We start from the raw sequence: 19171 nt of genomic DNA, 5'->3' as shown, positions 1-19171 counted from the left end.
CCGGGGGCCATGACTAAAATGTGAGTGGAAGGAGGGACGTACTAATTTCACTAGATGTTTTTTAAACAACGAAAGATTTAGTGATCGAACAGCTATATCAAGACCGTTCCAATGATGCATTGCATAAGTAATAAAAGACTTTTGATATCGAGTTGTAGAACAGAGCGGAATCCTTAGATTAAGTTTGTTACGAAGATTATAAGAAGTAGAAATGGAAAATTCGGGAGGGATCAAATCCTTAAGATACTGGCGAGTATGGCCATGGACAATTTTGTAGAACATGATCAGAGAGTGAACGTGTCGACGATCCGACAGTTTTTCCCAACCTAATTCAGAAAGTAACGAAGAATACGAAGACCCTCTTACAGCCCCTGAGACTGCAAGCGCGCATTCGTATTGGACTCGTTCTAATCGCTGGGAATCATATAAAGTACATCCATGCCAAATACTATCAGCATATTCAAGGAGAGGACGAATAATATATTTATAAATGACATCAAGTACTGTCCGTGATAATCTGAATTTCGATTTGTTAAGAGTGGACACTCGTTTGGATGCTTTACCAATCATATGAGAAATTTGTGTTTCCCATGACAAGGTGGACGTAAGAAAAGTCCCTATATGCTTGTGGGCTTTGACTGATTTAATAACACAGTTATCAAGGTGAAGAGGAGGGTGGTCGGGGGGATTTGATTTCTTAGAAAAACACATTTCTTCAGTCTTTAAGGGGTTTAGGTCCATAAGCCATGTTGAAGACCAAAATGATATCTTCCTAAGATCAGTATTGAGTCGATCAGCCGTAACGTTAGGATCTTCCACAATGTCCAATAATGAACTATCGTCAGCAAATAGAAAGGGGCATGTAACTAGACCGTCCACCATGTCATTAATGGAGACAAGGAATAATAGAGGCCCTAAAACTGAACCCTGAGGTACACCTGCGCTGACATGACTCCAATCCGAACATTGACCATCAATAACAACTCTTTGCTCTCTGTCAGAGAGGTAGCTATGGAACCAATTTAAGATTGGGCCGTCGACCTCGTTTCTCTGCAGCTTGAAAATGTGTCCTTTATGCCAGACTTTGTCAAATGCTCTTGAAAAGTCTAAGTAAACCGCTCTGACTTCTTTGTTGGAGTCTAGAGCATTAAATATTTTATCAGTAATACAAATGAGTTGATTTACTGTCGAATCTCCGCGATGAAGCCCGACTGGAGGGAATATAGTAAATTTTGGGACATCAAATGGTTATACAAGTGTTTAAATACTATTTTTTCTAAAATTTTGGACAAACACGGTAACAGAGATACGGGGCGATAATTAGACACATCATCTGGTTCTCCCTTTTTGAAAATTGGAATCACGTTTGCCCGTTTCCAGGCCTTTGGAAAGACACCATGGCAAAATGACAGATTGAAAACGTCTTATCAGATAAGTAAGGACAAATGAGTTTTAGAAAGCGATTACTAGTATCAACATTGTCGTGACCACACGCTTTGGATATATCTAGAGAAGATACATTTATAAAGTTCAATCTCGGCAGGTGTGGTGAAACATTCTGAAAATCGGACATCAGTGAGAAAATCAAGTTGTGGGAGGCTTGCCTTGGTGTCATCTACAGAGGCCTGAGAAAAAATTGTTGAACATGGTTGCCTTTTCACTAGAATCAGTTACATACAAGTGACCTGACCTTAAGGGAGGAATATTAGAACTCACTTTGCTACAATAGAAAGATTTAACAATGTGGCACCATTTCTTGCTAGAACAAGGAGAAGACGTCAAAGAGTCAGCGAGACGGCTGTTGTAGTTTGAATTGTTGTTTGAATTGCATTTCACATTATGTGGTATTATAGACTACGCAATAAATGGCCAGATTTTAAAAGCATCTTGTTTTTTGTATTATCATCTGCAAATTGCTTGCTGCAGATTGGTATTTCTCGGCTCTCATCGGCTGTTCATTCATGTCCGAGGTAGATGTGTTCCCAAAATATTGATTGGGGACCTTTACCTGTCAGACTTTTCATATACCAATTACTTTAGCCTGTAGCTTGCTTCCCTTTTTCTGTTATTCCCAATGAAGTTGCATCTACTTGTTTCCAGATTACCTCCCAGAGCAGAGATGCTAAATGTGTTTGAGAAGTGGCACGTCGCCTTTCATGGGACATCTGTTGCTGCCATTAGGAAAATCTTGGACAGTGGCGAGCTTCTTATACCAGGTAATGTTCAACCAGGTAAGTCAATCGTGAAATTCATGTAAGCAATACTATGCAATGTGAATTGTAAGTTATTCCCCCTAGGTTTGTATACATGTACAAATATACCTGTTATTGTCAGTGCTGATAAACACCATGATTGAGGGACAACAGATGACAAAGACTTCATACATTTTGTACTTAAATTTGCACAAAAGTGGTGGTTGGAGGTGATGGTCTGATCAGATTTTGAAGCACACTTAATGGTTGAATGATTTTGATTAAAGTACATAATTACATTGTTTGTGTCCTTTCCTTTTGAAGAATTCCATGTTTACTCTTTATCATAAATTATGCAAATGCTTGCACAGTTACGTCATGTACATGTATGCATAGTATTGTTACATAATACAAGTATGTAGTTCCCACTATTTACCTGTAAGGACTTATGGTATTTTCACAATAATTATGCAAACTAGTGTCTTATTTGCATGTTTGGTATCTTATGTTCCACCTGCCATAAATTACATACTTTACATTCCATGTATTAAAATCCTATAATGAAAAACAATGATTTTATATTTTCTATATTAATTATGCAAGTTACCAACGATATATGCAAATATGAGATGATAAGATCTGAAGTAAAACAAAAAATTTATTGGCTGGGAGGTGTGATCACCTCATAGAAACTGTTGAGGTTGTTTCTACCACAAGAAGTTAAGTGACCATGCAGAATCATCCTGCATCTGATACAGGATGTGGTCATTCAACTTCTTAACATCTTGTGATAGAAACAACCTCAACAGTTTCCATGACGGCAATCACACCTCCCTAAGTGTCTATATACATGTATATAGCAAAGAGAGAAGACTTATTGACATTGAGTATGAGTAATTATCTCCATGAAAAATTGAGATTTTTTCATGGAGATATTGTTTTGAGCGTGTTTGTGTGCGTGTCCGGATGCTTGTAGTCAGCATAACTCAAGAACGTCTGGTTGGGTTGTGCGATTTTAGGCCCCCTGGAACTGCATTCATTTGGTGTTTTTGTCAAAATCTTCCAAGGAGAATAACTGAACCAAAGGAACGACAGATTTCCATGTTTTTTAATGTGCAGGGAGCTTGTACACAATGAAGTGCAAATTATGCAAATTTGGACTTAATTTGCAAAAGTAATGAGGAAAATCTATATTTCCATTCTAGGCATGTTGTGGCAGCTTACACCTGTTTCAAAACTAGCGCAAGTATTCCCCAGGGACCCAACAGCTAATGGTCAAACCACAGGGATATAAAACCAAACCTGTATATTTGTTTCTATTATGTGGATAGCTTAATTGTTACTTGATATACTGAAATGGTGATAATGCAAATCAGAATATAATTTGCAAAATTAATGGCCCTTTTCATAATCCACTCCGTTCAATGGTACGACAGATCAAAAATGCAACATATGTAACTGAGAAATAATGGGACATTGATAGATAAAGGTTATGGAAATGAAGCCCCTTCGCATAATTAATGAGAGAATACTGTAATTCCATATTGGTAGATAACTGGAATTTCATACTTGTGGCATTTGGAAGTTATGTGACAGTGAACATAGTTGAATATAAATTATGCAAATGTGGGCCTAATTTTCATAATATATATATCATGGAGATTTGAAGTCTCCGAACACTTGTTAGCAATTGAATGTTAAAAACAAAACAACGGATATTAAAAAGAAAACAAAAAATTGTCACCATTGGGACTTGAACCCATAACCAGTGGTTTTACATGCCATTTTCCTACCAGTAGAGCCATCAGCCCATCTGGGACGTAATGTATATTTATTCAAACACATAGTTACATATACCTAGTACTTAGCCTTTTAATACACTTTTATTTTTGCACTATTGACAGTCAATGGCCACTACCAATAGAAAAAGTCTGAATTTAGACTTGTACAAACTATGTTCACTTATTTTGCCAACTTGAGTACCCTAGAGAAATTGATATTTCTTATGCGGGTACAGTCCTAGACAAACCCGACATCGCGCCAAGTTGAATCTCTTAGAATTTATTCAGTGTTAGCTTGCACACCTATAAGCTTATGTTTCTTAACTTTGTACAATTAACCTCAGAATAGCCGTAACCCCGAATATTTCTCAAATGTCTTCAAATAGGCCAGACTTGGGCTCATATGAAAGGTCAGAACATGTAATCTGAAAATCGTTTGATTCTATCTTGTTTGCTTGAAACCTTAGAAGACTTTAAAGGTCTTCAGCGAGCAAATAACGTTAGAATTAACCTCAGAGTAGCCGTAACCCCGAATATTTCTCAAAGGTCTTCAAATAGGCCAAACTTGGGCTCATATGAAAGGTCTTTTGATCGGAACATATAACCTAAAGACCGTTTTATTCTGTATTGTTTGTTCGCGACGTTAGAAGACTTTAAAGGTCTTCAGCGCCACTGACCTGCCATAGAGACCATGCTATAATCCGTTCCGCATGGCTGCAATACTTCATGCAGATACGGGGTACAAAGCTTCCCTACTTGCTGTGATCGTATAGTCACTGTTACATTGTAAAATAGACAACGTGCATCACCACATGCAACCTAGCAAACGATATGCCAAGTTACATACCAATGCGGCAATGGGAATTGTGAGTTTTAGCTGCGAACATGTGCAGAGTGACCTCCTGTCTGTGTAATAATTATGCCGTGTCCAGTCGCAGCTCTCATACGAGTATGTGCCCGGGACGGACGGGGCACTTTTACGCACAGTGTGGGAATGGGAAATCTCTGGACCTTCAAACTTACCACACTTGTAATACGGAAGCTGTGACAATGTAAAAAGTTTTCGCAGGGGATGAAAGATTGTTGAGATATGTCTCTCAGAAAAGTACCCGCCGGCCGAGGCCAGTGTCACTTCCGGGTGGTTTCACCGGATTGAGAGATCCGGTGACCTTTGACCTTCGTGAAATGTTACGATGATACAAATTAGCCCATTTATTGCAAATAGGTTGATAGCTATAGATCAGGCATGCCTGCAATAAATTGTGGAAAGAGAATTTACTGCATATTTGTGATTTCTGAAACATTTTAGTAAGGCTGAATGGTTCGTTGATAATCTTCAAAATAATGGAACCATCTAGATCTAAATTTGTGACTTTTCCCGGAATTTCTAGATCCTATCTGTGCCATGCTGTAAAAACGTACTTTTCAGCAGGTTGACCTCTCCTGTATTGAAAGAAAAAGATGAATAAACACTTTTTCTTTACTTGCTATAAAACACTACTTGGACTGTGCAGAGATGCAATTTGTGTGGGTTAGTAATACTTTTCATTCTTTAATTACCGCTTATCAAAAAATGCACTTTTCACACCTGGCTCCGGCCATACATACAACCCACGATTCCTTTGCTAGCTGTATAGGTACTAAAGTGTCACAAGATGATATAGGACTGGCGGTTCTAATCGAGAAATAGTGCTTCCTGATAAAGATGACATAAAATGGACATTAAAATCTGGGGCCATCATTAACGATTATCCAGTATAATGGCCCATCCCTACACAATAAATCGCCAAATACAACAGAATAAACCTGGATAGTAATTGTTTGTGATTTCACACCTTACATCAAGATCCATTTCATGCATCTATCTTAAAACTGAGCAGGTCACTTGCAAAGGAAATTAACAAACACCTCACCCACAATGTACACACTATAAATACTTCACAGAGAATTGTGACTCCTACGGACTCTTGTTTTCCATTATGTTTTACAAAAGATGTACCACAAGATTACCATGGGTTGATGGCTTGGAAGAAATAGCCACAGGTGGGACTCATCCTGAAAACAGCTGTTGCCTGAGAAGACATGAAGAAAGAAAGAATTTGCATGTGAAATAAGTTATCCGGTAACAGACATTATGAATGCATCCTTCAAGGAAGGTTACTTCCCACAAGTATGGAAAGATGCCACAGTAGTGGCCTTACCCAAGTCACATCCCCCTTCAGTTGACATACTTAGTTTCTCTGACTTCTCAACTCGCCAAGGTAGCGGTATCCTTCATCTCTAAATGGATTTTACAGGACATAGGTACATCACTAGACCAACAGCAGTTTGGTTGTCTCTCTACAGCACTGTATCTGGTCAGCCTGATAGATTTTCTCTGCAGGGAATTTGAAAAGGCCAAGAACAATTGCAATGGTTATGACAGACTTTTCGAAAGCCTTCGATAGGATAGACCATACATTCATCAGGCCATTCAGAAGTTGTAACAACTTGGAGTGAGGGGGAGTCTAATCCAGTGAGTCTCGACTTTCTAACCTAGTGGTGGCAAAGGGTTCACTACAGAGCTCATCTCTCAGACTAGGAAGTACTGACTTTCTTCGTAGTTGGTTAATTTTTCTCGTAGTGTTCAATGATGCCATGAGGGAAGCACTGATTCATCACTGGAAATATATTCATGATCTGTCTGTGATAGAGTCGCGGCACTACCTCAATCCAATTCAGAACAAGTTCACTGGGTGGTGTCGGAACAACCATATGTCACTTAACCCCCAGGTGCAAGGTCATCACTTTTTGCTTCATGAAATGTCCGCCCCCACCACCAACACTCACCATAAATGGGTCCTCCCTTGAGGTTGTGCCAGTCAGGTGTCTTTTGTGAGTGTGGCTCCAGAGAGAATTAAGATTGGAGACACACTCACCAGAATGACAGGGAAAGCTAACAGATGCCTCTTCTTACGGAAACTTAAACATTTCAATCTTCCCCCCAAAGACCACCAGTCCACCATATATACATCCTTTGTACAACCAGTATTAGAATACTTGATGATGATGATTAGAATACTGCACACCAGTTTGGCATCCAGGGATCACCTGTGCACGGTTGAAGAAAATCAAAGCAGTACAACGGAGACAGTTCGGACAATACTTGGAAGGCGATTCACTAGCTATGAACAAGCCAGGAAAGGCTTAGACCTTCCGTTGCTCTCAGGCCACAGGCAGAAATTGTGTCTGAAGTTTGGGACTCACTTCATCATCATCAGTCAACGTGCTTTCTCGATGAGAGGGTTATATATTACGGGGTGACATACCCTTTCATTGGCTGTCATACAAGACGGGGATGCGCCAGTTCTCCCATCCGGGTGAATGGTGTAAATCACTGTATAGCTGATACGAGATGGAGGTTCGCCAGGCCTCCATACGAGGACTCACTTAGGGACTCACTTAGAAGCGCATATACCGTCAATGCTGCCACCAAAGGGATCGGACTATTACAATAGAAACACCAGATACAGAGACAAATATAGACCAATCAAATGCAGGACAGACTGACTCTCCTATACCCTATATATATATAGTGCATCCAAATAGTCTACAGCTGTCCAGCCTGATGATAATGCTCATGATAATTCCTTTAAAGTACATTTATATGTTTGTGTTATGTAGTATATACCATATTTTAGATGTTATCTATGCATGTATAGTCATGTGTATCACAGTCTTTTATGATAATGTTATAATAATGTTGGGTTTTATTTTAGAACGAATTTTTAGAATTGTAATGAATCAGCCATTCAGCCAATAGGCTGCGAGCGATTTACATTTTCAATAAACCATTCATCATCATCAGAATTCAAATAGCAGCCGAAAACACACCAATTAAGTTCCTAGATTGATTGTTTGGTAGGTGAGGCCAACTAGCCATGTTTTACAGTAAAGAATGTTACATAAGTTGCCATTGATTGATGCTTTCTACGTTATTTACTCAACCTGGTGTAAGAAAGCTGTACAGTTTCTAAATGTCCCTACATACGTCCTCTTGTACATAAACAGTAGCCAGTAATGAATCCTTTCGAGAAAACAGCCAAAGTGTAAGTGTTGTAACATACATTATCGGTAATGTATGTTACGCCTGCGTACAATATGTAATGAATGCATGAAGACATAATAAAATGGTTATATTTTGGAAATCATTATTTTCCTAACAGATTAGGTAGGTGTGCCTGAAAAATGAGCTGATCTATTTTTGGGACCTAAGATAAATATTTTATAAGCCTACAGTGCACTGCAGTGTACAATATTTATAGATCAGTCCCAAGATTAAGTTGATGCATAGCTGGCCCAAGATGCCAATTACATATTCCTCTCTTTTTGGGGAGTGCTGGTTAAGCAGCCAATGAATCTGATTGTTTTTCAGGCTTTATAACATATAATGTACACATGTAACAAGTTTTGCCCACTAAAACACAATACCTTTATCTGTCTTGCATGTGCTTCACTACCGACATGAACAATGGAGGTATAGTTTTTGACTTGTCCGTCTTTGTGTGTGTGTTTCCGTATTTTGTGGTCAATATAACTCAAGAACCTCTGGATGGATTACAATATTCTGTATGAGGGTAGGGCTTGGGAAGATAATGGTCAAGGTCGATATTGGGCCACATGGTATGTGACCTTGGTACTGCAGCAAAACTTCTAGTTTTTGTATCTTTTGTCCTGGGGGTGATACGGTCTTTTTGGTGGTAAATAGCCTTTGATGTAAGGAAGAAGTGATTTAGGTTTTGGCCCCTTAAAGCAGCTTGATCTGCAGGTGCTTTTTGTCAAAATCTTTCAAGGAGGATAACGTTTCAAAGGAACGGCGGATTTCCATGATATTTGCTATGCAGGTAGCTTAGGCAAAAATGTACACAATGAAATCCAAATTATGCAGATGAGGACTTAGTTTGCATATCTAATGAGGAAAACATACATTAATGCAAAAGTGCCATAATTCCTTTGTAGTATATGGTGGGAATTACATACTCGTGACATGTGTAAGTTAGTTTAAGGTGTACATCATTTTTCATAGATTATGTAAATGTGCAAGTCATGATGTGTTCTGTCAAAGGCTTGGACTTTTACACATACAATATACGTATATGTTTTGGTAGAGAAGTCCATCCTTTAGATTATGCTGATTACAGCCTTATTTGTAATATCAATGAGACAAAGCCATGAAGCTACAAAGGCTCAAAATATTTCATGGTGGTTGTGGTCTCCGAACTCTAACTTGTTTGTTTTGTAACAGTTGTTGTCAAATATAACGTTTGGAACAATTATGACTCAAAATAATACTTTTCTTTTCAATTGTGCCTTTATTGTATCATGGAAAATGATCAAAACATTTATTCCAGGAGACATAATGATGACTGGTAGATTTCCACTGCCAGAGATGGAGGGGCACTTAAATGATGAGAACAAACCACAGACTCCTGACGTCACCCAGATTTTCCTTTCCCCCACCGTGAAGTATGCTGGACATGATGCATATGCTCGGCGATACAAGTATGTTTATGTTCTCTCCATTCTTATCTGTCACAAATAAGTAATCTTGACTTGCTTCTGCCAAGGACATTATACAGGATATAATGTCCTTGCTTCTGCTTAGTATGCACAAGCAATTTCAAACTCTCTCCAGGTATATTCTGTAACTAAAAGTCTGATGCATGAAAATAACTTTTGATACAATTGGGACCGCATTTATATGCACGAAGCATGTACATTATGCAAGGGCTTCTTAACAGCCATAGGATATCAACACAACTTATTAAAATTAAATGTAATCAAAATGTATCAGAATCCTACTTCAAAGTAACACAAAGCTATATGTTAATGATAACATAATCTCATTAGGCACAAATTAATCAAATAATTTTCTGCCTTAGATTCACTGATCCAAAGACAAAGACAGTCCATTATGCCAGGGTGGCATTCCAGGTGTGCATCCGTCCCGGCTGCTATCAGACTGGGCCTCAAACCATCGGTGCCAATGAACCCATCGATCCAAAGTTCGACAACAATGAAATCGAATGGTTCACAAAGGAGCGAGGAGCCACAGTCTTGTATGGACTCTTAATAAAGATAGAATAACTCAATAGATTTCATCACATCCAAAGGTCAATTAGAAAGTACAATATACATTTTGTATTTGGGGACATTAACGTCTTCTACATGAGTTCCGCTAAAAGGGCCATGCCCCTGGCTGCAACCTGCCTACATGTATCAATATCTTAATATTTTTTATTTTATTACGGTTGTCATATCACTAAATTTTCTCAAATCTTCTCTAGCCTTCCCCAGGCTATGCTGTCTCTTACAGAAATGCTGGGTGAAAGAATTCATCCCCTTATATTAGTTTGAAGTCACTTGTTTCTAGCAACTGTAATGAAAGGTGCTTTTGTACAAAAGCTGCACAAATGTCACCGACCAATGATTCTAGAGATTTTATGCATATTGAGCAGTCTTTCTATTTTAGTTACACCAAGTGTTGTTCTCTTACAATTCACATGTAGAGTCCATTCCAAGTCACCAAGAGGGTTTTTTAATAATATTCGTAATCATTTTGAACTATTTCTAATAAAAGAATATCTGAGTGACAATAGTTCTTAATTTTTCTAAAAGATTGAATATAACAATATGAATTTATTTGAATTCAGTTAGATAATTTAGAAATATTTTGAAAGTGACTGCAAAAAATATCTTTATTTAGAATAATTTTTAGACATCTATGTGATTCTTTCACTTTTAGAAATATTAACAGAAAATGGTAAATAATGGTTGACTGGTGATTGCCCCCATAAAAGTAGGTGCTAATCCGGCCCTTCTGCCTGCTTTTGTATATCTGTAGATTTCAATGCAGGACACTGGTTGGCCCTTTGTGGAAGGCATTCTTCCCAATACTTTGCAAGGATGTGTGAATTGCTTTCCTTCCAGCCCTCTGACCCATTTTACAAATAATGGTAAAAATGGTAAGAAATGGTTGAAAGTGGTAAATAATGGTAGAATGCTGTTACCATTATTTAGCAACTATTGACGTGTCCCAGTGGTGCAAGTGGTAACGCAACCCCGCTACTTTGCCATCTGGATCGAATTCCGTGGATCCTAGGGCCCGAGTTCGATCCTAGGGGTCGACTCCATATCGGACATGTTGTAAGGGATTGCATTCGTCATTTCGGATGGTGACGTAAAGCCAGCGGCCCTGTGTATGAGGGAGCTTCAGGCATTAGCCTCAAGCGTCAAACCTCTGCACGTAAAAGAACCCAACACACTTATCAAAAAGAGTAGGGATGACCCGGTGTGCTTGGCCAAAACCCCGAGCCGTAGCGAAGCCGCATTGCACTACCACAAGCTACTTGAAAAAGCATCATTCTTCACCTCAAATGAGGATGCCTGGAAATGAAACGAAACAAAATTGGAAATATCATATTCCACATCATGAAGTTTTTAGAAAACCGGGGAAATATTTATAAAGTTGAAATCACATTCAAAATATTTCAAAAGTATCAAATCTCTTACATCAATAATTACAATCAATTGAAAATATTTCTAAATTATGACCATAACAGCCCTCATGGTGACTTGGAATGGACTCGAATACTAAAATTAACTAAGGCATTTCTACAGAACGTCAAGGGCAGTGTGAAAAGGGAGCTTTAAAATTAAAGCTATATTGGTACCTTCTGCCAATCAAACTAGCCTAACTATATGTCAATCAAACATAAAAGGCCCAAGCATATTCATAAAGTAGCAATTGATATGATAATGCTACTTGGATATGAACCCTTACAGATTATAATCATTCCTCCATGATGACCATTAGGGTCAACAAAACACATTTCATTAATCATGTAATACAAATTTTTGTTTTAGAGAATCTCTGACTGTTTGATACAGACTGAAGCTGTTAGATTAGGTAATTTGTGATCTCTATCAGCTGCAGATTTCAGTTTTATGTAGATTATCTGTTGTAAAGCCAATGTGCTGCTACATGTACAATTTATCATACTGTTGACACAAGGATGTCATTAAAGTTATGAATCCCCATGAACCCATATTTCTCTGATCAATGTTCTGTTGCTTATTTTAGTGATATACAAATGTACTTATTTATAACTGCAGAGGATAGCAAATATTATTGGGATAAAACTTTGAAAGGTCTCCTGTGCTGATAACCAACATTTGCATGTATGCTACAGAGCTAAAAGCATGAAAAATCAAAAAGGCTAGATTTTGAAAAGTTCAAAAACGTTAAAGATAAAATGCTCAGACTGTGCCATCAACAGTCAAGAAAAATAGATTCAATAGCAGGAAAAATGCGAGAAGCTCCTTTCAGTTGTACAGTAAATTTTATATGATTAAAAACGGTGACACATTCACCAATCAGCTATAAAACATGTCAACCTAGAACCATGATTTCTTTCCTTATCTAATGCAACTCGATTGCACATAAGGAACCACCTTGCAATTTTATTAAAATATGAGCCACAGGTTGGAATATTATGACACAGTGAAATGGACACACACAAAAAATCGGGTCAGTTTTAGAGCCTTCTGAGGCCTTTTATTTTTGCTCAATCTGGTAGTTTTAGCGCTTGAATACGTTATCAAGTTGTTTTACATAATTTCCAGCCGAAATCCTCAACTTTGTATAAAAAAAATTAGGGCCCGTTTATTTTGGCTAAAAGGTGTATTTAGAGCCTTCTGAAGCCGTTTTCAACTTTAATAGTCCAGGAGGAGATTCTCAGAAGAGGCCTAGAAATTGACAAACGTAGCACACCCTTTATATATTTAGTCCACTATTATAGAATGATAGCTTGATGTCCCTTGATCATTTCAAGGTATGTTGTTCTATGGTCCATGACATTGCTGAAGCAAGTCTACGAAAACCACGCCTTCAGCACTGGTATTCCAGTGCTGAATCAACGGGCGAATCGGCCTTAGCACTGGTTTTCCAGTGCTGAAGAAAGCTCAGCACTCGTTTTCCAGTGCTAAAGAAAGTTCAGCACTCGTTTTCCAGTGCTAAGTGGCTATGTTCCAGTGCTGAAGCTCTTTCAGCACTGGAATTCTAGTGCTGAAACTTGTTTGAGCACTCGTTTGCCAGTGCTGAGTGGAGCTCAGCACTCGGTTACCAGTGCTGAAAACACGACGGAGAGGCGGTGGGTCATGTCATATGCCATTCAGCACTGGTTGCCCAGTGCTGAAACCGCCGTCAGCACTGGAACCGAGTGCTGATGTACAAAAGCCACGCCTTCAGCACTGGATTTACCAGTGCTCGGGGACAAGTCAGCATTGAAAACGAGTGCTGAAAAAAACTCAGCACTGGAAAACGAGTGCTTAAGTGTTTTCAGCACTGGAACGTCTTTCTAACCAGTGCTGAAGTGCTGAAAGCAGTGTAAGAAATGCAGCTGGACATCTTACTTTCTTTACTTTTGTGATTCATTGAAAATAAACAATGACCACGTTTATGAATGTTAGACACCCAGGTACTATGTACGCCAAAAATAAGTACTCAAGCAAATGGATGAGATTGAAGCTCTTATCCAGTTGCTTGCATATATTGATAACTATATTGATATATTCGCTTCGAAATGATCACAAGGTCATGGGATCGAGACTCGGTGAATGGACTGTTTTCTTTTTCTCTTTTTAAACATCCAATTGATATATACAACACCTTTGTTTTATGAACAGGACATCGTAAATTCCACACCTGGCCTTTTTTTTTAGTTAATTGTAACGGAAAACACCTTTTGACGATGCCTCTTACTATCAGCAAGGACATTCTATATAATGTCCTTGCTATCAGTAACTGGTTGGTGTTGGTTGAATAAAGAATACTAAATGAAGACAAACGAACATGAAAATTTAGACAATGATCGATAAGCTGTTCTCCAGCGTCATGAGATATTTACGGATGTTAACTTTTATTGTTATCTCCATGAAAAATGGGGATATAGTTTTGGGTGTGTCTGTTTGTGTTTCCGACTTGACGAATCATTATGAGTTTTGGTTTGTAATTGTAGATAGCTTAAGTGATGATTTGCATGATAAGACGATAATTATGCAAATCAGGTTTCAATTCGCATGATTAGTGGAGAATTTCAAAAACCCGCTGTGTTCCATGATGACTATTCAAATATTTGACATTTGTAACTGAAGAAGAGAGGAATGTGGATAGATAGAAAATATGCAAATTAGGACCTAATTTGCATAATCAATGAGAAAACTATAATTCCATACTGGTAAATGATGGCAATTTTGAAGTTGTGTGAATGTGAACATCCTTGAATAAATTATGCTAATAAATGATTATACATGTTAGCATAACCTTCTTTGTTTAGTGCATAGTTCGGACAACTTCTGTTATTTGGGCGATGATCAACTGGTATGATTGGTAATTGATGAGAAACACTCATGATTCATACAGAGTCAGAAAGGTGAAAATCATTTGGCGAAGGTATGAGGTCGTGGAACTCTAGTTCTCACTACGGTACTTGTTTGCACAAAGATATATACTTGGGAAGGGTATCTAGGAGATAAAACACAGACATACACCTGCTGCACTTGTAAACTTTTATCCAAGGTCTTTCCAACTGAGTGTCCCCTAGCATACAATTGAAAATTTCTTAAAAGATTGTGCGAAAAATGCTCATAGGTGCTAATTGATTTGAATTGTTTGAATAACCAGGAAACCCATCACACATCAGTTTTGTAAATTGAGTACAAGACCAAACTTGATCCAGTCAAACAGGGATTAATTAGCCTTAGTAACAGGCCACATGAACATCAACATATGTGTAGTAATGTACCTTCTCTCTCTTAGAATGTAGAAACAAACAAAAATCACAAGAAGCATCACAAGTATATGGAGACATATTTAATATCTCTCAGAGGATGTACAATGTATCAGCAATGGCATATCTCATCATGTGTACCCATTGCGCAGAAGCGAGGTACTCAGTCCTCGTCTTCCTCCTCCTCCTCATCCTGGTTGATCTGGAAGTACCGCAGCTCGTACTGCTCCTTGGTGCTCGCCACCACCCTCAACCAGTCACGCAGGTTGTTCTTCTTCAGGTACTTCTTTGTCAAGTACTTGAGATACCTGTACATTAACAGAACATAAACATTGTAAGACTGGCATGAATTCAATGCTTTGTACAGAGCCTCTATCATAGTTTACAATTTCTGCATCATTAACCACAAGATGGATTGATGAAGTTAAGAATCTATGACCAAGCAATATGTTGAAGTACCAAATGGACTGACCCCCATAGCCCCGCCCACCTCAATCAAAACAAACAAATGCAAAATAAAGACAAACAAGATTGGCAATGGTAAAAAGACATTGCCATGGCGACGGTTGTTGTTGATCTAATTTTTACTCTTACTACCCTGCTGAGGGCACTGATAGGACAGGTGGTGCTATTCATACGGGATTTCTATCGAAAAGGGCTGATGATTACCTGTTCTGTTGGGCAAATACAAAACACACACAGACAACAACAGCACAACTACATTCTACCATACCCCGCCAACAGAACGAACATTGATTTCATCACAGCCTGACAACTAAAAACACGCCACTGATTGGGTTTCCACCATACACCTCTATGACTATTCTACTCTGCACCATGTAAGGCAACATCTACACAAATCCTAACACAAATTCTAACAACTTAGTCCACTTACCAACAGACACAGCACTCACAATGAAACAACATCCTTATGTTTCCTGCCCTAATGTCTAGGATTAACGGGTAGATCTCAAGAACGCGAATGCCCAGGACTGTCCTCTGGGATTTTAGCTTAGGAATTCCTATGGAACTCCAGTCCCAATGAAAATGCCAGGAATTCTTGGAGTCCTAATGAAATGCTATATTGTAGGAATCTTAATCCACAGAAATGTTACTTTGTAAAAATGTGCTCCCGCAATTCTCGGAATTTTACAGGATTATATCAGCAGGATAATCATCTAGTACTAGTAGTAAATGCTGTTTAGTCTTGTCTCTTGTGTGAATCTTTCTAACTAGCTTGCTAAATTTCCATGCGGCAGTGAAATTTTCATTGATTGATCTGATTATGATTTCCATTTTGACATCATTCCAGATTCTGTCCTTTCAGAAGTTATACTTGATATCGAGTTCATATAAACACAAAGGCACACCAACACGAGCACACACCTTTTGGAGAAGGGGATTTCTGACTGAACGGAGATCTTGCTCTTGTTGCGTTCAATGGAGACCTGAGTGCCGAGGTTGCCGGTCTTCCCCTGGACCTTGATGCGGTCGTGCAGGAACGACTCCTGTTGCACCATTGGAAGGAAGCGGGACATAGTGGGTAAAGATTAGGGAAGGTGGCCCTAATCCCTTGGATTAGGGAAGGGGACCCTAATCCTGACTAGGGAAGGGAACCCTAATCACAACGGATAACAATTAGTACAAGCAAATTTCTAGATATACACATGTATGCATCAATCAAATCACGCCAAAAATAATTACTCAAGCAACTGGATAAAGTTTTGAAAAAGTTTTCAAATCAACTTACTTTGTCAAATTGTCAATATTTTCTGGCACATCATGTTGCTCCAGGGCTGTCTCTTGAATTTTTTTCCATCCCATTCATTGTTTGGGAGCCGGTGTTGTTAATGTTTGCTGTTAATTAAGAGCCAATGTCTGTAAGGATCAAACAATAGTGCTCACGGTCAAAAAACTGATTTGGCTTATTTTTGCACAGAGATAGTAGTTGGCCCACAACCCCTGAAAATAGCTTTCTTTCCTCTCAACACCCATCATAGCCATGGCAACAGCCAAATCAAGTTTTGGGGCCATTTTGACAGATTTTTGTTTGGTGACAACATGGAAATTGGCAAAGTTTTGAGCACGCTCACTCCCAAATGCGTTAAAATAGCAAAAAACTATTTAAACCAAAGCTTTTAAATTTACTTCTAGAAACATGGTGTGATATTGATGTACAAATTTATTTTGAGTGCTTGGGCATCCTCAAAACAATACGTTTTAAGGCTACAAAAAACATTGATTTTTGCCTAACTTTGACACGCTATGAGTCTCAAGCCGTAAAATTTTCCTGCTTGAAATTTATACAACATATAGATACATATAATAGCTACAAAACGATTGCTTGCAAAGTTTGGGTTCTTGTTGTGATACCCTGTGGTTGATACCAGAAGTAGGTCATTTTTCGTGATTTCAGAAAATATGAGATCTTTCCTAACTTTGAAATACAAAATCTGACAAACTAAGATATTTGTGTAGTTTATTTTTACCATGGCAAATATGAGTGTTGAGCGGGAAGAAAGATATTTTCAGGGATTGTGGGCCAAGTACTATCTCTGTGCAAAATATAAGCAGAATCAATTTTTTTGACCGTGATCACTATTGTTTGATCCTTACAGACATTGGCTCTTAAATCTCTTTTCAAGCTTAGGGAAATACACTTTCATCAGTTTCATGTTATGAAGTTCAGATTTTTTGGAAGGACGGGGTGAAATTTTTGTCCATCCCAACAACCTAATTTCCACCCTGGGATGGAGGGCTGGGTCTTGGAGACAGCCCTGGATTGCTCATGAATACAATGCTATAAACTATAATTTACTTAAATAGTCTTACTCCACTGAATAAATGAACTAACATACACATGATCATCAGTGATTCACTTGACTATGACTATGAAAACTTTGTAATAATGTCTATTAATGGCCACTTTCTCCTTCTGATAGGCCTGCAACAGCGCAACTTTATAACAAAAATAATTTGACTGATAAACATTTCAAAAAGTTTTGTAAGTATCTTACAAAGTTGGATGCATCCATGATGCCATCCTCCACGGGATGTGTGCAGTCGATTGTGAACTTCAGCAACATCTTCTTCTTCTTGCCTTTGGTACCTGCTTTGGCTGCCATCGTCTTCACTTTGGCCTGTACAGACAGTACAACAAGAGTTGTCAAACGTTATGTCAAAAGGTAGATTTAAAAAAGGAAGATACAGACATATCCTCTACTTCTGTAAACTGTGAAATATTTGTGGTGGTTTCATATTTGTAGTTTTCGCTGTGACCTCTAGCTGAACTCATCTCACTCACTGTGACTGTGTGAGATCCTGTCCCAGGTCGTCAACCCCCTCTCCTCATTTATTTTTTGGAACGGCCAATTGCTCTCTTTGCTTGGATGCCGAAATTTTCCTACCTAGTCATGTCAGTAGTAAACAACCTTTCTATATCAGGTGGAGGCAATGAAAATGAATTCATTATCCACCTAAACACACACTTTTTATGCCAAATCATTTTTAGACAGGGCTCTTAGAGTATTCACACTATAGTGAAGAGTAACAGCAACGAGACCTTTTCCCTCCAGTTGCGAAATTAAGTTCGGGAGAACTTGAATAAATTTACGGTATGTAGCCTTTTGAAACAAGTCTCGCCCAGCACAACCAACTTTAAATGTTAACAAGTTCTTCTGTTTCCGTGACTTCTGTGTCTAAAGAAGTCCAAGAAGATCCAGTTCTGCATGTTGTACTAATGTTCTACACTGAAGCCATGTGGGAGGGGGGCGCAGGAAAATTACGCAATTATCGTCAGAAAATGAAAACGTATGTGGAATCAAGTGTACCATAATGACATGAATATTAATATTGAACATTTCTGCGGAGGTTAAGAAAGTATAGAGGTCTAAAATGTGGCATATATGGGAATTTAAGGAGCCTGAATTAGGAAAATTTGGGCAGGCCTTAGCACGCCACATGCTCGAAAAAAATGTTGAGGTAAAAATGTTGAAAGTCTAGCTTAAATTTTTCATTTTCTGAAAAAAAATCCATCCAGATCTACCGTATATCGCTTCATTATCATATCAGGCACATTTTTTCTATCTTAAATTTTTGGTTGGTTGTATAAAACGACAAAATGTTCCGTTTTTTGGCCGAGTACAAAAATTCACTTACGGGCGCCATGATGGGCAGTGGGAGAGAGACCGAACGTGGCTTCGCGGGGGGTGACCTTGTGACCGGAAACTACCGAAGGGATGCCGAAGATATTCGAAAATATAATTTTACCAATAAATGATTCAGACAGAAAATGTAGGCCAATTTTTTATCTTCCTTAAGTTAAGAATAAAAATGTAAGCTGTTTTGGCTGATAATGTAAATTTTCAAC

The 19171-nt window shown here is 38.4% G+C and overlaps 2 protein-coding genes across 4 annotated transcripts in view; one reads left to right on the top strand and one right to left on the bottom strand.

The window, feature by feature from the left end:
- The window catches only part of LOC136443262 (neuralized-like protein 4), a 131740-nt gene extending 119684 nt beyond the window's left edge, over nucleotides 1-12056 (top strand). For 2 of the 3 annotated variants that reach the window (XM_066440429.1, XM_066440426.1), the window contains 3 exons: nucleotides 2101-2231; nucleotides 9364-9514; nucleotides 9895-12056. In XM_066440429.1, the coding sequence (XP_066296526.1) occupies nucleotides 2101-2231; nucleotides 9364-9514; nucleotides 9895-10099 (487 nt within the window). In that variant the 3' untranslated portion in view covers nucleotides 10100-12056. The remainder of the gene's footprint in view (nucleotides 1-2100; nucleotides 2232-9363; nucleotides 9515-9894) is intronic. The other variant, XM_066440428.1, reaches the window with a different exon arrangement.
- Nucleotides 12057-14870: 2814 nt separating this feature from the next.
- Nucleotides 14871-19089, bottom strand: LOC136443265 (large ribosomal subunit protein eL22-like). Its single transcript, XM_066440435.1, has 4 exons — nucleotides 18961-19089; nucleotides 17820-17942; nucleotides 16189-16310; nucleotides 14871-15110 (listed from the first exon to the last, which is right to left on the bottom strand). Exons 1-4 carry the CDS (start codon nucleotides 18967-18969, stop codon nucleotides 14966-14968), a joined length of 399 nt encoding a protein of 132 aa, XP_066296532.1. The 5' UTR covers nucleotides 18970-19089; the 3' UTR covers nucleotides 14871-14965.
- Between the last annotated feature and the right edge of the window lie 82 nt (nucleotides 19090-19171).

The sequence above is a fragment of the Branchiostoma lanceolatum genome, chromosome 10 (genome assembly GCF_035083965.1).
Source record: "Branchiostoma lanceolatum isolate klBraLanc5 chromosome 10, klBraLanc5.hap2, whole genome shotgun sequence".
In the NCBI taxonomy this organism is placed as follows: domain Eukaryota; kingdom Metazoa; phylum Chordata; class Leptocardii; order Amphioxiformes; family Branchiostomatidae; genus Branchiostoma; species Branchiostoma lanceolatum.
The sequence above is the reverse complement of the archived record's forward strand: the minus strand, read 5'-3'. Positions and strand labels throughout refer to the sequence as shown.

What these genes read in the sequence shown, in the direction of transcription:
- LOC136443265 (XM_066440435.1), bottom strand. An exon ending in TCATGGATGCATCCAACTTT is followed by an intron (nt 16,311 to 17,819) that starts GTAAGATACTTA and finishes ATGGTGCAACAG; the next exon opens with GAGTCGTTCCTGCACGACCG. An exon ending in GAAATCCCCTTCTCCAAAAG is followed by an intron (nt 15,111 to 16,188) that starts GTGTGTGCTCGT and finishes GTTAATGTACAG; the next exon opens with GTATCTCAAGTACTTGACAA.